This window comes from Diprion similis, chromosome 1 (genome assembly GCF_021155765.1).
Source record: "Diprion similis isolate iyDipSimi1 chromosome 1, iyDipSimi1.1, whole genome shotgun sequence".
Lineage (NCBI taxonomy): Eukaryota > Metazoa > Arthropoda > Insecta > Hymenoptera > Diprionidae > Diprion > Diprion similis.
Window position 1 is genome coordinate 17,658,797 of NC_060105.1, and position 17,721 is coordinate 17,676,517.

General features: G+C 37.7%; 1 protein-coding gene across 7 annotated transcripts; it reads left to right on the plus strand.

The window, feature by feature from the left end:
• The first annotated feature begins 316 nt into the window (after window positions 1-316).
• Window positions 317-17,592, plus strand: LOC124415901 (neuropathy target esterase sws). Of its 7 annotated transcripts, XM_046896648.1 has the most exons (16): window positions 968-1,078; window positions 2,131-2,532; window positions 3,007-3,426; window positions 3,690-4,015; window positions 4,733-5,093; window positions 5,186-5,479; window positions 8,673-9,052; window positions 9,666-9,837; window positions 9,909-10,289; window positions 10,629-10,904; window positions 11,002-11,188; window positions 12,778-12,894; window positions 15,398-15,718; window positions 16,037-16,344; window positions 16,945-17,001; window positions 17,236-17,592. In XM_046896648.1, the coding sequence occupies exons 1-15, from the start codon at window positions 1,007-1,009 to the stop codon at window positions 16,990-16,992; spliced, it is 4,065 nt and encodes a 1,354-aa protein (XP_046752604.1). In that variant the 5' UTR covers window positions 968-1,006; the 3' UTR covers window positions 16,993-17,001; window positions 17,236-17,592. The 7 variants fall into 7 exon arrangements, with proteins under 7 accessions (XP_046752595.1, XP_046752613.1, XP_046752604.1 ...); XM_046896639.1 differs by lacking the exons at window positions 968-1,078; window positions 16,945-17,001 and adding an exon at window positions 317-625; XM_046896657.1 differs by lacking the exons at window positions 968-1,078; window positions 16,945-17,001 and adding an exon at window positions 317-607.
• Window positions 17,593-17,721: the final 129 nt, after the last annotated feature.

Sequence of the window (17,721 nt, forward strand, 5' to 3'; positions counted from 1 at the left end):
ATTATCGATATCAGCATATCTATTTGTATAACAACTCTGATAGTCATAGAGGTATAAGCATATAGATAAGTGGGACGGCGGCACTAAAGATGTCCCTCAAAGAGAATGGTGTCCCCGAACTAGAGAGAGAGAGAGGGAATAAAAGACTGGCGTATGTAACATACAATTAGGCGCTCTACATTAGTTAAACCTTTCATTTTCTTCCTTGTCTAACAGAGACAGTAATACATTCATACAACTAGACAACAAAGGCTTCAACGCGCATGTTCAAACTTCGGATAGCTGAATACAGATCGTATCATGGTCCATGGATCAGTATGGCTCTGGATGACTCGTGCGATGGACGTCGTTAGTTTATGCTTTAGCTGACAGCAGTATAAATATTATCATTTGCTGTGATTTGAATGGGCGAAAATTCGAATCATACCAAACAGTTCTCCTCCGCGATTGTGTCACGAGTTTTTTCCATTCGCGTTCCATTCATGCGGTAAAATATAGTTAATTAATATCGTTAGTTGAACAAACGACGACGACGACAGTCCACTGCGCAACGTAAATAACACATATACGTCATAAGACTGAAACGAGATGTTCACCCACCATGGAGGTTGTAACTATATCAGATATACTATTTTTCATCACTACCGCAAATCGCAGCAATTCGCGAATTCGAGGCTATAATCAGGCATAGATTATATTTCATGTAGATAATTAAATGCATGATAAAACAACTGTCCAATTACACAACCGATAAAGGAATAACGCGAAAATCGTCATTTCTTTTACGTGGTTAAGATACTGTTAACCAAACTTACGCATCTAAATTATTTATAACATGAATGATGTGTAAACATTCGGTATTGACGAGGCATAGTTTTCGTGTCATGCTATGCATTGTCGATAAAGATGCTCCGTGAATTACATGTAAACAAAATATTTCACATTACGGTTTCGGTTATGACGACGACAACACGATCAGCCAGCAGCTGCGTGTTCCGTCATTTTTATGCGTCATAAATATCTCGATTTCGCAAACAACAACAATAATTTTGCAATCCTGATTGAGTTTTATAGAAAGGTATATAATAAAAACGACGCGATCCTTCAGAAGGAATTATAAACTCACAATAATTGCTGCTGCTGCGTCAGGCAATTGCTCCACACACACTCAAGAGTGACTCAGCATTTCCAATTACAGCGCTCTGCTATGCAGCTGTACTTATACTATAACTTATGGAACTAAATTATCAGTAATCTAAGAGTCTAGGAATTTACCTTCATTCGGTATTGCAATTGGAGAAAAATGCACTATTCGTCCAATCGCATAGCATAACCTTGGCTGAATTGCCAGTAAAGAATGATTTGCTTAATCTTTGGGGTTGTACAGTCGTATGAGAATTCAAAAAACTGTTCAAAAAAAAACATGATTAAGCGCAGGTGAAAAAAAATAACTGAAACCGATCAAGTACATCGATCTGATGTACAAGAAATTTTCTGCAACACTGGAAAAGGTTCTAGAACATTGAATTTTAATTATAAGCACCTCATTATACGAAACAAAATCAGAAAAATCACGTTACTCTATTATCTTTTCACCAAACTAATTAATATCGCTTGTCTAATTTGAACAAACAATGGTTTAATGTCGTTGATATTTGTAAATGAAGTTTTCTCAAATCGTTCCAGTTAATTTTGGTCGATGATAACTTATTGGTTGGTCAATTCCAAATTAGAAATCTGTAACTTACAACGCTCTTACACGTCAAATTTTTTTGGCAACAGATCAGCTGAAGGAAGAATCTCTCAGACAATTTTTAGGGATTCTATTTACAAAGAAAACGTATTGTTTCGCATTGTAATTGGATAAACTGCACAAATCTCACGTTGAATACGAAAGAAAAGCGAAACATTTTCGTATCTAGCATATTCAAGCTCTTCAAAGTCATTAGAAAATTTCAGAACAGTGATTCTTGTTACCGTGTTTAATAGAGTTGATATTACCAGCTTCAACTTTGTTTTTACACTTAAGTAAGAAACATTGTCTAGTTTTGTACAACGAGAAATTTCTGACAGAGTATTATTCACCTGTTACGAATAGTCGAAGGAAATAATCTTGTGTTTTCTGTTCAGATTGTCGACTTGTTTAATAAATTCAACGAGGATCTGGGGTCGTATGCATTTTCAAGATGGATTGGCCAGTTCATGGAAGAGTACCAAGCGTCAAAAGCTCTATTCCTGGGTGCAATCGTTCTTTTACTAATCCTGATTACCGTGTCTGTAGTAGTATTGCGCAAATGGAAAAACAAAGAGTTTTTGCCAGAGGTAAAAGAATTCGTTGGCGTTGGAAGCGGCAGGCCGAGATTCAGAAAACGAGACAAAGTATTATTCTATGGTAGAAAAATGCTTCGGAAAGTGAAATCTATTAGTGGCCAAGTACATCCTACTGGACAAGGGAAAAAGAGACGAGCCGTTATGCGATTTGCCAGAAGACTGCTTCAGCTCAAGAAAGAGAGCGCCCCTCAACAGTTGAAAGCAAGTTACCACTTTACATTGGTTCTTTGTATGGAAACAAATATTTTCAGTCTACTATTGAGCATAGTTAAAAAATTTCTATTCCGATAATTCTTACTATTATTCTCAGATTTTTTTAAATAAAACGTTCAAAATGACGAGGAAGTTTAGTCGGCCAAATGTAACCGTTGACGCACATCTGTTTTACTTACGAAAATTCGTTTTTATCCACTCTGGAGATGATAAAATTTATCAGACGATCTCTGGAAATTCTTGTAGTAAATAAAATAAACCAAAAAACAGAAGAATATGTTTGAAAATACGAGATTTGCATTATTTGTAACATTCTAATTACCAAGCTTGTTCTCAAATTATTGAAATCTTGGCTTGTGTTATTCAAATTCGTTTAAATTCTATTCTTCTAAACTTTTTTTTTCTTATTCGCTAATTTCCGACTAACATTGACCCTTAAAATATTTTGCATCCTTTTTCCAGGTACTAGAACCTCCAGCCGAATATTTGGAGGAAGATCTCGGCCCAGGAGACAGAGTGCCTCCAGACGCGTTATACATGCTTCAAAGCATAAGAGTGTTCGGTCACTTTGAAAAGCCGGTTTTCCTCAAGCTCTGCAAGCATACAGAAATCATGAATTTACCCGCTGGCAGTTATCTATTCAAAATTGGAGATCCGGACGTGAATGTATTCATCGTCCAGCAAGGGCTGGTCAACGTATTTATCGTAGGAACCGACGGTGCTCAAATTTCTTTGAAACTAGTGAAAACTGGAGAATCCGTGACTAGCTTGCTCAGCTTTACAGACGTGCTTACCGGTCACACTAGCTCTTACAAGACCGTGTCCGCCAGAGCTGTCGAGGACTCTGTGGTTGTCAAACTGCCAATGAGTTCTTTTCAGGAAGTAAGTATAACGCTTGACGAAAAATACATTCAGCTCAGATAAAACAACAATGTTTCTATATCTGACTGTATCGATTGTCCCTAGACTAGAAAATAATCTATGCATCGATTAATCGTGTCCAAAAAAGAAAAAAAACTAACAGGACTCGATTGAATCGGTAAAAATTATCGATTAATCGATTATTTCCTATTTTTTTTTCTTCTTAAAACGGTGCACAGCTCATTTGTGCGTTTGTAATGAGAATTTGCGTTAATGTTTAACAGGTATTTCAAGACTATCCAGACGCATTCATTCGAGTCATCCAAGTCATAATGGTTCGTTTACAACGCGTCACGTTTACCGCGTTGCATCAATACCTGGGCCTGTCGGCGGAGCTGGTGAATCCAGGAATGCAGAAAAAGAAGCAGAGTCCATTTTCTGGTTCTCCAGTTCGTTCTAGAACTAGAGAAAATTTTACTGGACAGGGTTGGGATGCTAATCCCACCACCGCTTCGGGACATATGGAGCAATCTGCAGCAGGATCTAATATTTTTCATCGAGATTGCTCAGGATTGATATCCCAGCCAATTCCTATTGCTTCTAGTCGTCGGTAAGAAAGTTTCACCTTTTTCCCATTTCAAAGATGTTTATGACGTACGATTAAGTTAAAACTGTACCAAAACATCACAAAACAAAGCTTTGAAAAGTATATCTGAAGCTAGTTACGTTGAATACGGTAAAAAAAACGCATCTCTCTGAGAAGCAGAAAAAGCTTTTTAACACTAAATTTTAACTGTAAACACTGCGTTGTTAACAACGAAATCTAATTACTTTACTACTTCCTCTCCGAAAAATTTATATAGTACGTACGATTGTAATAAAAAATTACTTATTGCGCACAGAAATGAATCGTCTCTTTGTGAGTATGTCAATTGTTAGAAAGAAAAAAAAAATCGTCAGAATACCGGAACACGGTAATCCAAGGTTTTGGGGTAGCTGAAAACGAATCCGACGTCAAAATTCCAAAATTCACAACAACCGATCCGATATGGCGGGTTGAAAATATTAAAACTGACCCGATTTACTCATGTTATATCATATTGTATATATAATTTCTCAGAACTGACCCCACTTTTAAAATTAGTGACTTCTAGAACCCTCATATATCCAGTTTTGAGGAATTTGACTTCAAGGAAAAATGTATGCTTCAAAGGGTTGAAGACTTGAATTATTTAATGACAAACGTAAATTGTGAAGCTTTTGAAATGGATGCAATTGAAAAAACAAGCCGTTTGTTATGATAAGTAAATAAAGTATGCACGAACAGGTCGAAGAATACTTCAGACTGGAAGTACCAAAGTTCTAGTCCTCTTCTGAGTCAAAATACGCCGGATATGGTACCAGAGTGTGATCCGCATTCGCCAACTCTGCCGATGACAAATCTGCAAAATTCGCAAGGTGCTACACCGGATCTCATGCATTCCGGTAGCGGCAGCACAAACAGAAAGCGTTCAACCTACGACGCGTCGCACCAACAACCGATGGATGAACAGCACTTGATTCAGTTGGCGACGGATGCGTTTGTGCGAGAACTGGGACTAGAAGACGACACCATTCTTAAAGACGGAAAAGTTCAAATTCGGGAGATTCCAGGAGGCACTTACGTCATGAAAGAAGAATCGCACAAGGCAGGTTTTGGGTTCTGCTGATTCATTCCAAAAATTCAATCCTACACTCTCTGTTTCTATGATTCCTAATAACAAACTGCGATCTGATACAGGATGTCGCATTGGTTTACGTCATCTCAGGATCTCTGATCGTCAGTCAACGTGTCGCGGAAGGTAGAGACGTTGGCCAAGAAGTTCACATGTTCAGTACTCACCCTGGGGAAATAGTTGGCGGCCTGGCCGTGTTGACGGGCGAGCCGTCGTTTTACACAATCAGGGCAAAAAATCTGAGCCGCATTGCCTTGCTTTCTAAAAGCACATTCTTTGCGATCATGCGAGAGAAACCTACGGTGGTTCTTCACGTTGCCAACACTGTCGTCAGACGACTCAGCCCGTTCGTTAGGCAGGTAAGTTCAAGCTGAATGACAAGTAGACAGCTGAAAAAGGCGGTGAATTTTCCGAATTTATATCTCGACAACCAATTATTCAATTCGTTCGGAGTTTGTTTTGTTCAAATGTACGTGAGTTGTGCTTCAGCTACATATTTCTTTAATTAGAGTCAGTAGTAAACACTGTTATTGACAATAATGTCTACCATTTCTTTCAAAAACTGCTTAATCGATTTACTTAAAATTTGTAACAGTATTTTTGGATAGCTTATCCTTGTTACTTGTATAAAAAAAGGTCGTAAATTGTCTCCAAATAATATAATTTCAACTTTAAACGATTGCTATTTTGTTTAAAAAAAATATTTCGAATCGTGGCAAAGAGAATAAACTATCCAAGAATTCTGTTTCGAAATTTGAAGTAAATCGGTGGAGCCGTTTCTGAGGTATTGTGTGTACGTATATTGTGTATATATCGTATTGGCGCCAATATAAATCGACTTCTGATTCAGGCCTTTTTTTTTCCGATCCGAATATAAGTCAAATTTCAGAAGCAAATTACTTATTATCACAGGTGGATATTTATTTATAATATTGCAGTTTTTTAAAATACACTAAATAAATTGAACTCCAGTCAAACATAATTGGACATTGTTTCAGGTATATTTCAATCGGCAGAGGCTTTGTCGGTGCCGTCCCAAGCTGTCGAGTCTTCGACAGAGTTCTCCTCAGTCGTTGACCCTTTGTTTTCTGTGATGCGATCATCTTTATTTTTCCAGAGCACGTCCCCTTCAGTTCCATTTATTTCGTTGCTTATGCAGCATTTTTTTAAGCTTACGACGATCGTTTCACTATTAATAGATTGCCAGGCAGTTTTGATCCATTGCACGAATAGAGGAACAAATGGTTTCCTATTTTTCACAGTTGGTTTAAGAGCATGATTTATTTCTAGCTTCCACTTGGTATAACAAATCCTTAGCTTTTTTTTTGAAGGGCTTGTTCGCCACTACGTTGAGGACTTGTAACTGAGACTTCATGCCTCCTGGGATGACGACTAAATCTGTTTTCAGATTTTGAATTTGACATTTCATGGTGACAGTCGTGTGCCCAGCGCAAGCATCCAGAACAAGCATTGCTCTTCGCCGCAGTAGAGCGCCAGGTCGCTAATTCCATACCACTCCCAGCCAGTCTTGCAATAGATCTTTAGACATCCAGCCATTGTCTTGGCAGCGAACATGTTTCCAGGTGGAAGCGTTTCTTTCGGTAGGCGTCTGCGTTTTAGTATAACGTATGTGAACCGCCAACATGACAGTTATCCTTGAATTCTCATTTCCAAAGCCTCTGATGAGTACGCTCTTTGCACCTTTGCACTTTTGCACCCGCTCTTTTTCCTCAAAATCATTGGGTAAATGCTAGGCAAGAGCTTTTCTTTGCTGTAGAGTTAATCCGTGTCATACATTTGCACTGTCCCATATTAGCTTTCAATTGCATTCGTTAAATGTTCATGGATCTTGCTATTTCCAGTCCCTTCGGTTATATAACTTTGCGCGGAATTGCGAAACCTTGAGTCCTTTTTTCGAGTACAAAACCTGCGACTTGATTATCCAATTCTGCATTTCTATTGGAACTAGGTCGCCTAAAACTACAACGCGTTGATCAGGCACGCTTTACCTATTGTTTCATTTCATGTCAGTCGCGTACATTTTTCTCTGATGTACAGTATTCTAACGCAGCTTGGCAATTGTTGATGTTTTCGGTTTCTCGCACTACCATTCGTTCAAATTCGCATCGTAACTATAAAGAATTTTTTTCTTTACCTGATTTGTTTGACAATCCCTAGACTCTACTCTATCTGCACTCGAAACATCCATTTCAAGAACAATTCTCAATTATTGCACGTCTAATTAACAATTTGTTTATCCCAACTTCAGACCGAGGCTGGAATTTCATGAGCAAGCAAAAAGTAGCAGCAGCAGTAAGTGGCAGCATTTCCCATCATCCGAACATTCTGATTGGTTGACTAACCTAACCTAACCTTAGTCAACCAATCAGAATGCTTGGATGGTGGGAAATGCTGCTACCGCTGCTACGTGTTGCTGCGCATGAAATTCCAGCCTGATGCTGTGAAAAGATTGAACAATTTTCATTGCATTGCATTGCATTGCATCGCATTGCTAAAATATTACAATCATCGGTCGATAACAAATTTTCCAGTTAATACTGAAAAACCTCTAAAAAGCTCCAAATATAATTGAGTATAGTTTTTGAGGGTAAAGACGTTTACCAAAAAGCTCGACTTATGTTCGAGCCGATACGAGACAATACCAATGCTTCTTATTAATTTATTTATTGCTAAATGCACCTTTCTCTTACCTGGGTCTCCTGTTCAACAACGAATAAAAGGTCCTATACGTATTTTTCAAGAAAAAAAATTTCTGTCAAAATAAGCAACTGATTGTCGAGATATGAAATATCAAAATTCACTCCCCTTTTCAGCCGTCTACTCATATATACCTCTTTAAGGATGAACGCTTCATACTGTCTGAATCGAAAATCAGAAAAAGAAAAATAGAAACGTTCTAACACTCTGCATCAGTTCCAACTGTGGGAATTGCGGTAAAGACGAATAAACCAAAATCCCTACTGTGTAGGTAATACTAGACATGAATCGTTGTAATTATCCATTGGATATATTTATGTATTTATTTATTTATTAAATACATGCTACGTAGACCAATCGGTGGATGCCAAAATCAATATTAGACGGGCTAACTTGGTGCAATTAACATTCCTTTGCCATAAATTTTAATTCTGATGATGCGACACATTCATCCTTAAACCTTTCATGCATACATTTTGCCTTCCATGTGATTCACTTGAAATTTTGCATACATGGGCTTCTGGGGTTGATGATTACTAATCTCAACTCGAAATTAGAAAACTCAAAACGGCGGACGTAAATTCAAGAAGCCATTTAACTTGGATAAAACTTCATGTTACATGGTTTTTGGTGTCAATGATTACGAGTCTAAACTATCGGACCATTGCGCAATTCTATTAAAGAATGTGGCCAACTACGATTAATAAATAAAAAGCTGCAAAAAACTGGTGGGATGCCGAGCGGTGTAAATTAAAGGGTTATAGATTGTAAAATAAGCATCCAGGGATTAAATTGCATTATTTATATAAAGCTAACGTGAAAATGATTACACAGGTAGACTTTGCCCTGGATTGGCTGTTCCTGGAAAGTGGCAGGGCTTTGTATCGGCAAGGCGCCGAATCTGACTCAACATTTATTGTATTGAGCGGACGTCTGAGATCAGTGATTACTTACGCCGACGGGAAAAAAGAGCTGGTCGCAGAGTATGGAAAGGGGGATTTGGTTGGGATCGTCGAAATGGTTACTCAGACCGCAAGATCCACGACTGTAATGGCTGTCCGAGATTCGGAACTTGCCAAACTCCCCGAAGGTCTCTTCAATGCCATCAAGCTCAGATTTCCCATCGTTGTAACACGGTTGATCAACTTACTTGGCCATCGCATACTCGGCTCTTGGCAACGTTCCCAATCCAATGCAGTGTCAAACGGAGTGACGTTAGTTTTTTCAATATAAATGTAATAGCTACTGTATTTGGCTTTCTGGAACGAATCGTACGCTCGATTTCCCAGAATACTTTCCGTTCTCTTGCTCTTTACCTTCCAATTTAATCAAGCATGTATTAAAAAGATCAGCCACGAATTATCTTCAGTCTTCCTAAATTGACAATTTTATTGTTACACCGTTTGGAAAAATTGTGATTCAATGATTTTCCGAATATTATTATAATCTATATATTATATTAATATATGATCGTAGAATTTGTAATCTGGGTAGACAAAATCTGTGGAAGAAGTTCTTGCGTCAAAACTTTGCAGCTTTGCATGGAGTTTCAATGTCTATTTAGAAAAAAAAAATGTTTTTTATCTAAAATCGATTTGGCTGTCATCCCAGTGAAATGTTACCCAGAAATTGAGTCATAATGTATTATACGTTAAGGTAATATCATTTAATTGATGATTGAACTTTATTCTAAAAATCTCAACGAATTTCTAGCTGATCCTTTTAATACTTACTAGAATTGTATAAAAATGCTGAGATGTAAAATGTAGTTTGGTACAAGATGCCCCTCGTAATTTTCAATTACACGCAAGTTTTTCACACTTTTAGGAGGCGGACAGCTGCGACGGTGGATGCAAGACCGTCTCAAGTGAACTTTTCAACAGTAGCGATAGTTCCAATCTCAGAAGACGTTCCGCTCACTGCTTTCACTTTTGAATTATATCACTCGCTGTGTTCGATTGGTCCATGCGTACGCCTGACGTCTGATGTCGTTCGAAAGGTGATTTCACAGCTCTGATTCAACTCTCGCCACTTTACTTCCGTTCTTTACTCATTTATCACTGCTTACAGACATTGGGTGCTTCGATAATGGAGTCGGCTAACGAGTATCGGTTAACATCGTGGCTGGCGCAGCAGGAGGACCAGCATCGCATTTCGTTGTATCAATGTGATTCGAGCTACACGCTTTGGACTCAACGTTGCGTACGACAAGCCGATTGCATACTCATAGTTGGCTTGGGTGAGAAGGCGCCCAGCTTAGGTCGGATTGAACGTGAGGTTGAGAGACTCGCTATGCGTACTCAGAAAGAATTAGTGCTACTCCACAGAGAACAGAGCGGCCAACGACCCAGTAACACTGTTCAATGGCTCAACATGCGATCCTGGGTCTCAAGTCATCACCACATCCAATGTCCGAAGAGGATGTTCACCAGAAAATCCCAATATCGCATTGTAAGTTGATTTTCAAGAAAATTGTAGTACCCGCGAATCGAAGTAACCATCAGCCGTTTTTATTAGTCTCAGATACTCAACTTCATCTACGTTACGAAAAGCGAATGGCTCTTATATTTTGCTGCATCACTGAACTAGAAGTCGATGATTTCTCTTATGGTTACTAGCCATCCGAGCAGAAAGTGCGTCGACTAGCTGATCGAGCTCAACCGGATTAACCACTTATTCTTTTAGTGTCAGATGCTTGATTTTTTCAACCTCGCAAATAGCAGATAATTTTCATGGTTAGCTGTATCGAATATACCGTGATTGATCAACTTTTTTTTTTTCTACTCGCAGAATGAACTCTACTCAAAAGTGCTTACGTCAGAACCAAACGTGCACAGTGATTTTAGCAGACTTGCACGATGGCTCACTGGAACTTCTGTAGGCTTGGTTCTGGGTGGCGGAGGAGCTCGAGGCGCAGCTCATATAGGAATGCTGAAGGCCATTTTGGAAGCAGGCATCCCCATCGACATGGTCGGCGGCGTCAGCATAGGAGCTTTCATGGGCGCCTTGTGGTGTATGGAGAAAAACATTACCACGACAACGCAAAAAGCCAGAGAATGGTCCAAGGTAATGTAAAATTGATCGCACACCCCCTTCTTACGGTTGCTGGAATGTTGGATTGAATATTGCGACGAATGGTGAAATCTTTGTCTTCTCGATGTAGAAAATGACCCAATGGTGGAGGCAAATATTGGATCTAACATATCCGATGACATCAATGTTTTCCGGAAGAGATTTTAATGCAACTATTCAAGGGACTTTTGGAGATGTGTATATCGAGGATTTATGGCTTCCGTATTTCACCATCACGACTGACATCACTGCATCTTCTATGCGCACGCACACACACGGTCGGTAAACTGGCTTTGATCACTCTTTATTTACTTGTTTTCTTTGTTTGTTTCTCTTGTCCTTACAATCCTTCGCTACAATTCTTACATGCGCGCTAAGTGCATATTTTTTTTCCATCGTTTGTCAAATCATCTTGACGTCACCTAACAATGAGTTAAAATTTGAACGAGTGGTTTTACGCTGTTTAGAAAAACTTAAAGAAAAAATCATTTTTAAATTTTCTCGAATTCTGAGAAATCATCTTTTTTTTTTTTTGCCATAACTGCGAAAATGCTGTGTGATATTTGCGATATTCGACTGTTATTTGAATTCTGAACTTTACGTCGTTTAAAGTTTGACATAGTTTAGACGATCATATATTTTATCTTCAAACGAGGAAACGCATCTGACACAATTTTATATTTGTTAAACGATTGAAAAAAAGAGGAAAAAGAAGCTTCTCAACTTAAAAACTTGTTCCTCAAGACTTGTTACAGGTAGTAGAGGTAAATAACTTCTCTTTCCTAAACATTCTCATGTATTCTTTAGATATTATTTCAATTTCTTTTCATATTCAAATTGGGTATCTGCAGTCGAAGGGAAGAACGCACAAATTTCACGAATTCATATTTTACAGTAACTTGGTGAAAAGTCTCAACCACTTGCAATATCAAAAAATTCTATTCTAATATAATAATTACAAAAGTTCAATCGATAGAAATTTGCTTGATTATTCGACTGCATGTAGTCACTTAGCTAATCGCACTTTAGAGAATTGACTGAAACATTTGTACAAATGTCCTGGATTTTCTTATATCACACGTACAAAGAATCTACGTGCGAATGTTAGATTTTGACGCAAGTCGTTAGTTCATCATTTATCACAAATCTAACTCTACCTTCTAGGCACATTCATTGTCAAAACAGGGCAAGACGGTAATAAAATTGAACTTTGGATTAATCTAGCACCGAATGTAATAAATATATATCAATGTATTCTATTTCTCAATTTCACAAAATCCAAATTCCCTAACATTTGAAATCACGCATCTGGGACATTTGTCAATCGATTTGTTTTTTCACACAATATATTTAAGTTGTACATTTCTGACTGGCTTGCCACAATTTTAAAACGCAGGAGCGAGCTCTATGGATAACTGTTGTTGACGTACTCTCCAATTTCTGTTACCCATCCATCAAGTTAATCTGAGAAGAAAAAAACAAAAAAAATATGCATAATGTTTTCAAGTACAAAATTCGTTTTCTGACAATCGATAAGCAGAATTTCACGTCACAACCTACTCGATATTCTGCCATGAAATTTTCATCACGTATCCAATAATTGCCTGTATTTCACTGTATTTCATTTTCATATGTAAACCATAAAAACTTTAAGCATATTTGGATGCAAAAGTTTATATTATCGAATGAAAATGAAATACAATGCTTCCAAATTACAAGACAGAGAATCGAGGCGATTGGTTGCTTGATATTGAATTTTGTTTGTCACGAGACAATCCCAGCCCCGAATGTTACCAAAATTCACAAAGCTATTAAAGAAAGTCGCAAAGAGAATAGTCAAATAACATGACTGGTTTGTCGTATTCAGGATCGCTGTGGCGTTATATTCGGGCTTCAATGTCATTGTCGGGTTATATGCCGCCGATGTGCGACCCTGTCGATGGCCACCTCCTCCTTGATGGCGGGTACGTCAACAACTTACCAGGTAACACGACGCAAAATAAAACTTCTTTTCTATTTCAATGAAAATAATGTTTAAAATAGACAAGCATGAATGGGTCTCACATTTTCATAAATTTACTGTGACACTTTCAAAAGAGTAACAAGCGTTCGGTAAAGTGCTTCGAACATTAGTCACCTGCTTTCGAGAACGATGTTACTTAAAGCCATTGTTATTCTGAGATATTATTCAAGGATGAATCAGCCCGATCGTCTGAATGGAAAAAGATGGGAAAAAAATCATTAAAAAAAGAGACCGTTTCGAAAAATCTCCAGTAGTATTATTTTAGCCAAGAGCGGTGAAATAATTTTTACCAATTCGAATAACAGAAGCTAAGGTATCGACAATTTGAGGAAAGGTTTTATAATGAAACCTTTCGAAATCATTAAAATTTGCTCTTTTTGATCCGATTCTAACATTATTGATCTTGTTGTTTCACCATCTGATCTTTATTCACTATCATTGGGGCAAATAACATTGCCGAAGATTTTTAATATGAATTTTCCTCATTTTCTAACTTTCGATTCAGCGGTCATTCATTGAGATGCAAATTACACTCACTTGAACAATATCTAAAACAAAGTTCTCCTCATTTACATGTAATCCTCCAACGAAACCTTAAATAATATTCATTTAAATATATCAAAAGCAAGCAACTTTTGTCTGAAACATTTTTCTGCGTTCCTGTTATCGCTGTCGAATATAAACACTTGTTTGATTTAAATGGGACACAAGGTGTTCGAGCTTCTGTAAGACTGTCAAACTGTCTTTATTTGAAAAATCTAACACGCTAAGATTTGTGTGAAACCTCTGTACTGCCTCATACAGCCATTTCATCTATGCTATGCGATATCGAATACGACCAGACTATTTAGCTGTTGATTATATTAATAATCAACCTTTTACAGGTAGACTCACAAATTTTTAAAGAGAAATTCCCACCTTGCTTGAATATGAAGTCGAACCAAAATGTATAGTTAGTCGTTATCGCCAAACCCCAGCGTACATTCGTATACATTGATTTTAGAGCTCGCTCCCGTAGCCAAAAGATGTATATATATCTAAAAAAAAAGATCCTAAAAAGATTAGTTTCCTTGAGACAGGCTTGTTATGGAGGTACTGCCGGGCGAGCATGTCCATAGCTGGTATTTTTCCACCTATTTGCGATCCAGCTGACGGACATCTTTTGGTTGACGGGTGCTACGTTAACAATGTACCAGGTATCATATATTTCGTGATAGTTAATTACTTTTAAATTACGTTTGCAAATTAGCTAGTTCATGTTCTTTTCATATTTTTCAAGTTTCTTTTTTCACCTATTTTACACTTTACGTTTGATCGCATTTTTTCCATGGTATTATGTAAATATCGCCTTCTGAACTACCGCCGAATGAGAATCTGTGGGCATATCGTCTTTATTTAAAGTTGGGAAAAGAGAAAAACCGTTTGAAAAACTCCAGCAGTTGTTTATTCTTGTTAATGACGACAAACACGAATGCATCAATATCTCTACTATGCAGTACAGATGAATCTGTGCGAATTCGAATAATACAAGCTGAGATATCGACTGTTTGAGAAAAGCTTTTGTAATTAGAACAAGGAAAACGAATACCTCTGTTTTTATTCCATCAGATTCTTATTCCTCAGCTTTCGTTAGTCAAATTTGCTCAAAATCATTTCTGTTATACGGTATGAATGTTATTTCATTGGTGTTCGCCGTAATTGGCAGAATGAACATTGCTAGACATTTTTTTTCTTTCCCTACTTTCGATTCAGACCCTGCAGCCCGTACGTGTATAACTTCAATAAAAAGCAATCATTTGGGTCCATTAAGTGAAGAAACAATCGTTCCAATCGCATACACCGATTAATTGAGTTGCAAATGATACTTATCAATTTTCTTCATACTTTAGAAATGGTAACTTATAATCGTGAGTCTTAGCCATTTCAGTTCCTCTCTTTTCCCAAGTTACGACTACATTTTCTCATTCGCATTGGCACTCGTATGCAAGTATCACTTAGTTTGAAATTCTGGTCATTCTAGTTTATCTTTCCTCCGCCCTGAATATATTTTCATTTAATCTTTCGACAGCCTGAATCGTCAAGCTCTAGGCTGACAAATGCTGAGAAAAGCATGGCTGCTAATACTAACGATACCGTAATCTCAAAAGTACATATGCCAGGTCTTCACTTCAGAAACTGGAGAATTTTTCATCTCAGAGATGTTTTAAATTAATTGCACTTAGTCAGGGAATGAAAGGCGAGGTCCCTTTAATGCCGCATAATTAATTAGAATAAAAGTTTTTACTGTATCGACAGACAATCGTAACACGTGTATCTGAAAAAATCTACAAACGTACACATTGCATAGCACGCGCGTCGTAATTCATGAGCATATCAAGCATGTCTTGTTGATTGAGAATGTGGCAAATGTATACGTATGTATTTCCTTCTATGATACACACACCCTTCTTATTTTCTCTCAAAGCCGATGAAATGCTTCGACAAGGAGCTCATCACATACTAGCAATAGATGTCGGTTCCCAAGATGACACCGACTTGACAAACTATGGCGATTCTTTATCTGGCTGGTGGTTGTTGTGGAAACGCTGGAACCCATTTGCCACAACTGTTAAAGTTCCAAATCTTCCTGACATCCAGTCTCGATTGGCATACGTCAGCTGCGTTCGCCAATTGGAAGAAGTCAAGTCGTCCGACTACTGCGAGTACATTAGACCTCCGATCGACAAGTACAAGACTTTGCAATTTGCAAACTTTGACGAAATCAAAGATGTAGGCTATCGTCACGGTAAGCTTCAATTATTACTTACCGTCATCCTTTAAAAAATTGAAGTGTTTACTAACTCTCCATGTTTTGCGGTCCGATGATTAAATTCACGAGTTTTTATGATATCGGTCTCATTTAAAGCGGCTCTTGGTAATGTAAAATCAACTAAACTTTGGATTCGATTATCAACGTTTTTCTAGCTCGAAATGCATTGAGACGAAAATATGTAGGCTCAGCCATCAAGGTCGGCCAGATTAATCATCTGTTTGAGCTCGTTATATCGAAGCTATTGTTCAGTAGTTGTGAAACAGTCGAACAACTTGCGACATCTGGTTACAGGGAAAACATACTTCGACGGTCAACTGAAGGCAGGAGTATTACCAAGATTCAACGCCGACCGAGAACATGCAAAAGCAATGCAAGCGAAACACCAAGCAGCTAATCAGCAGCAATACCAGTCGTCTGTGTCGGCTTATACGTTCACCGATTTGGCACAAATGGTTTGTAAGGTATCTCGAGGCAATCGTTACGTCGATTTAGATCTCGACTCTGATTCGGAAGAACTAGAAGAATATGAAGCTGATTTGGAAGAGGATGCGCACGAAGTTGGTTACGCCTCCGAACCTACCGTTGGGATTCTAGACCAGGCAAGTACATTCTTTGAATGCACGATTCTTCACTATATTACAATTCCATTTTGGCCTGATTTAACCAGACTGTAATCCTCAGGGCTTTCGATTTAGTTCTGACGAATTTTGTTCGTTTCGTAGCAACTTGTTTTCCCTTGAATAACTTCGAAGTAATTGCTTTAGAACTCAGAATTTTATAAGTACTGAAGAACTTTTGGGAAAATGGTGAGGTTTTTCATTTAAAATTATATGTGGGGATGATTGTTGCGAAGCTTATGTAGAGGTAAGGATACTTTATTGTTAGTAACGACACAGTGTTAATTAAAGAACGCATGTTTTTCGTACGTCAAAATTCATCTTAAGAATGCATCCTGGTGCTCCTGTACACATAGAATACTTAAAAAAAATTTATCACTTCCAACATCGTTTTGCAGGATACAATGAAATATTGTGTGTAAAGTGAGCTTAGCTTTGATTATATAATTCCTAGCGCGTTTTATCACATGTGACAAAATTAATACTTTATCATAGTTATTTTGAAAACCAATGTTCTTCCATGTATATCATCAGTCGATCGTTGTGTACGCTTTTAAAAAAAAGAAATGCTACATTTTTCAGCTAGAACCATCGCTAGGACGTTACGGACATTCTCCATTTTCTCTGTAGCTGTGCATGGTAATTAATATTGTATCAACGAAACTAATTATCCCCTTAACAGCTATAAATTTGTGCTTCATGAATTTGGGTTGGAATTAGCTTTGGCAATTTTCAATTTTGCATCTTTCCGACATCATTCTGCCATATCATTAAAACGGAAACGGAAGACGCTAACTACTTGCATAATTTCATCAATGCCTCTAGAAGAAACTTTCTTAATTGATTATTAAAGGCATTGTTTTTATTTTTCAGAGTCCGGAAGATAATCGTCTGAGACGAAGAGCCGGAGGTTCCCTTAGTTTGTCGGAAAATGAGGCAGAGTGCGAAATCGACTATCGTTCGAAGATGTTTTGATCCTGTCAACGGCGTAGACGGAAATCTTGAAGCCTTTGTTGATTGCTTGTAAATATTTAATTATATTAGAAATTTTAGTTCTTCTTTCAAAAGTACAAACGTAATCCACGAAATCCATTTGCAAGCAGCCGAAAGCCTGCTTGCATCGCGGTACACCAATCAATGTAATGTACCACTATAGTGCATATTAATACGATAATTAATATTGTCATTATTAGTGTTAAGTATAAATAAAAACTCTATTGTTTGTATTGATGATCTTTCATTTCTTATTTTCATCTGATACAACTTTGCGCGGTGTATCGATTACTGAATAAGTATTAGAATACGAAGAGTGCGATTGGCTTGAAAACCTCAGCAGTATCTAACTACAAAGTGAATAAG

Excerpts from the sequence above, each read along its gene's own strand:
- LOC124415901 (XM_046896630.1), top strand. The coding sequence starts at position 1,007 with ATGCGTCATAAATATCTCGATTTCGCAAACAACAACAATAATTTTGCA. Across the intron at positions 1,079-2,130 it reads TGATTGAGTTTTATAGAAAG|ATTGTCGACTTGTTTAATAA; the intron begins GTATATAATAAA and ends TTTTCTGTTCAG. Across the intron at positions 11,189-14,012 it reads TATGCGCACGCACACACACG|GCTTGTTATGGAGGTACTGC; the intron begins GTCGGTAAACTG and ends TCCTTGAGACAG.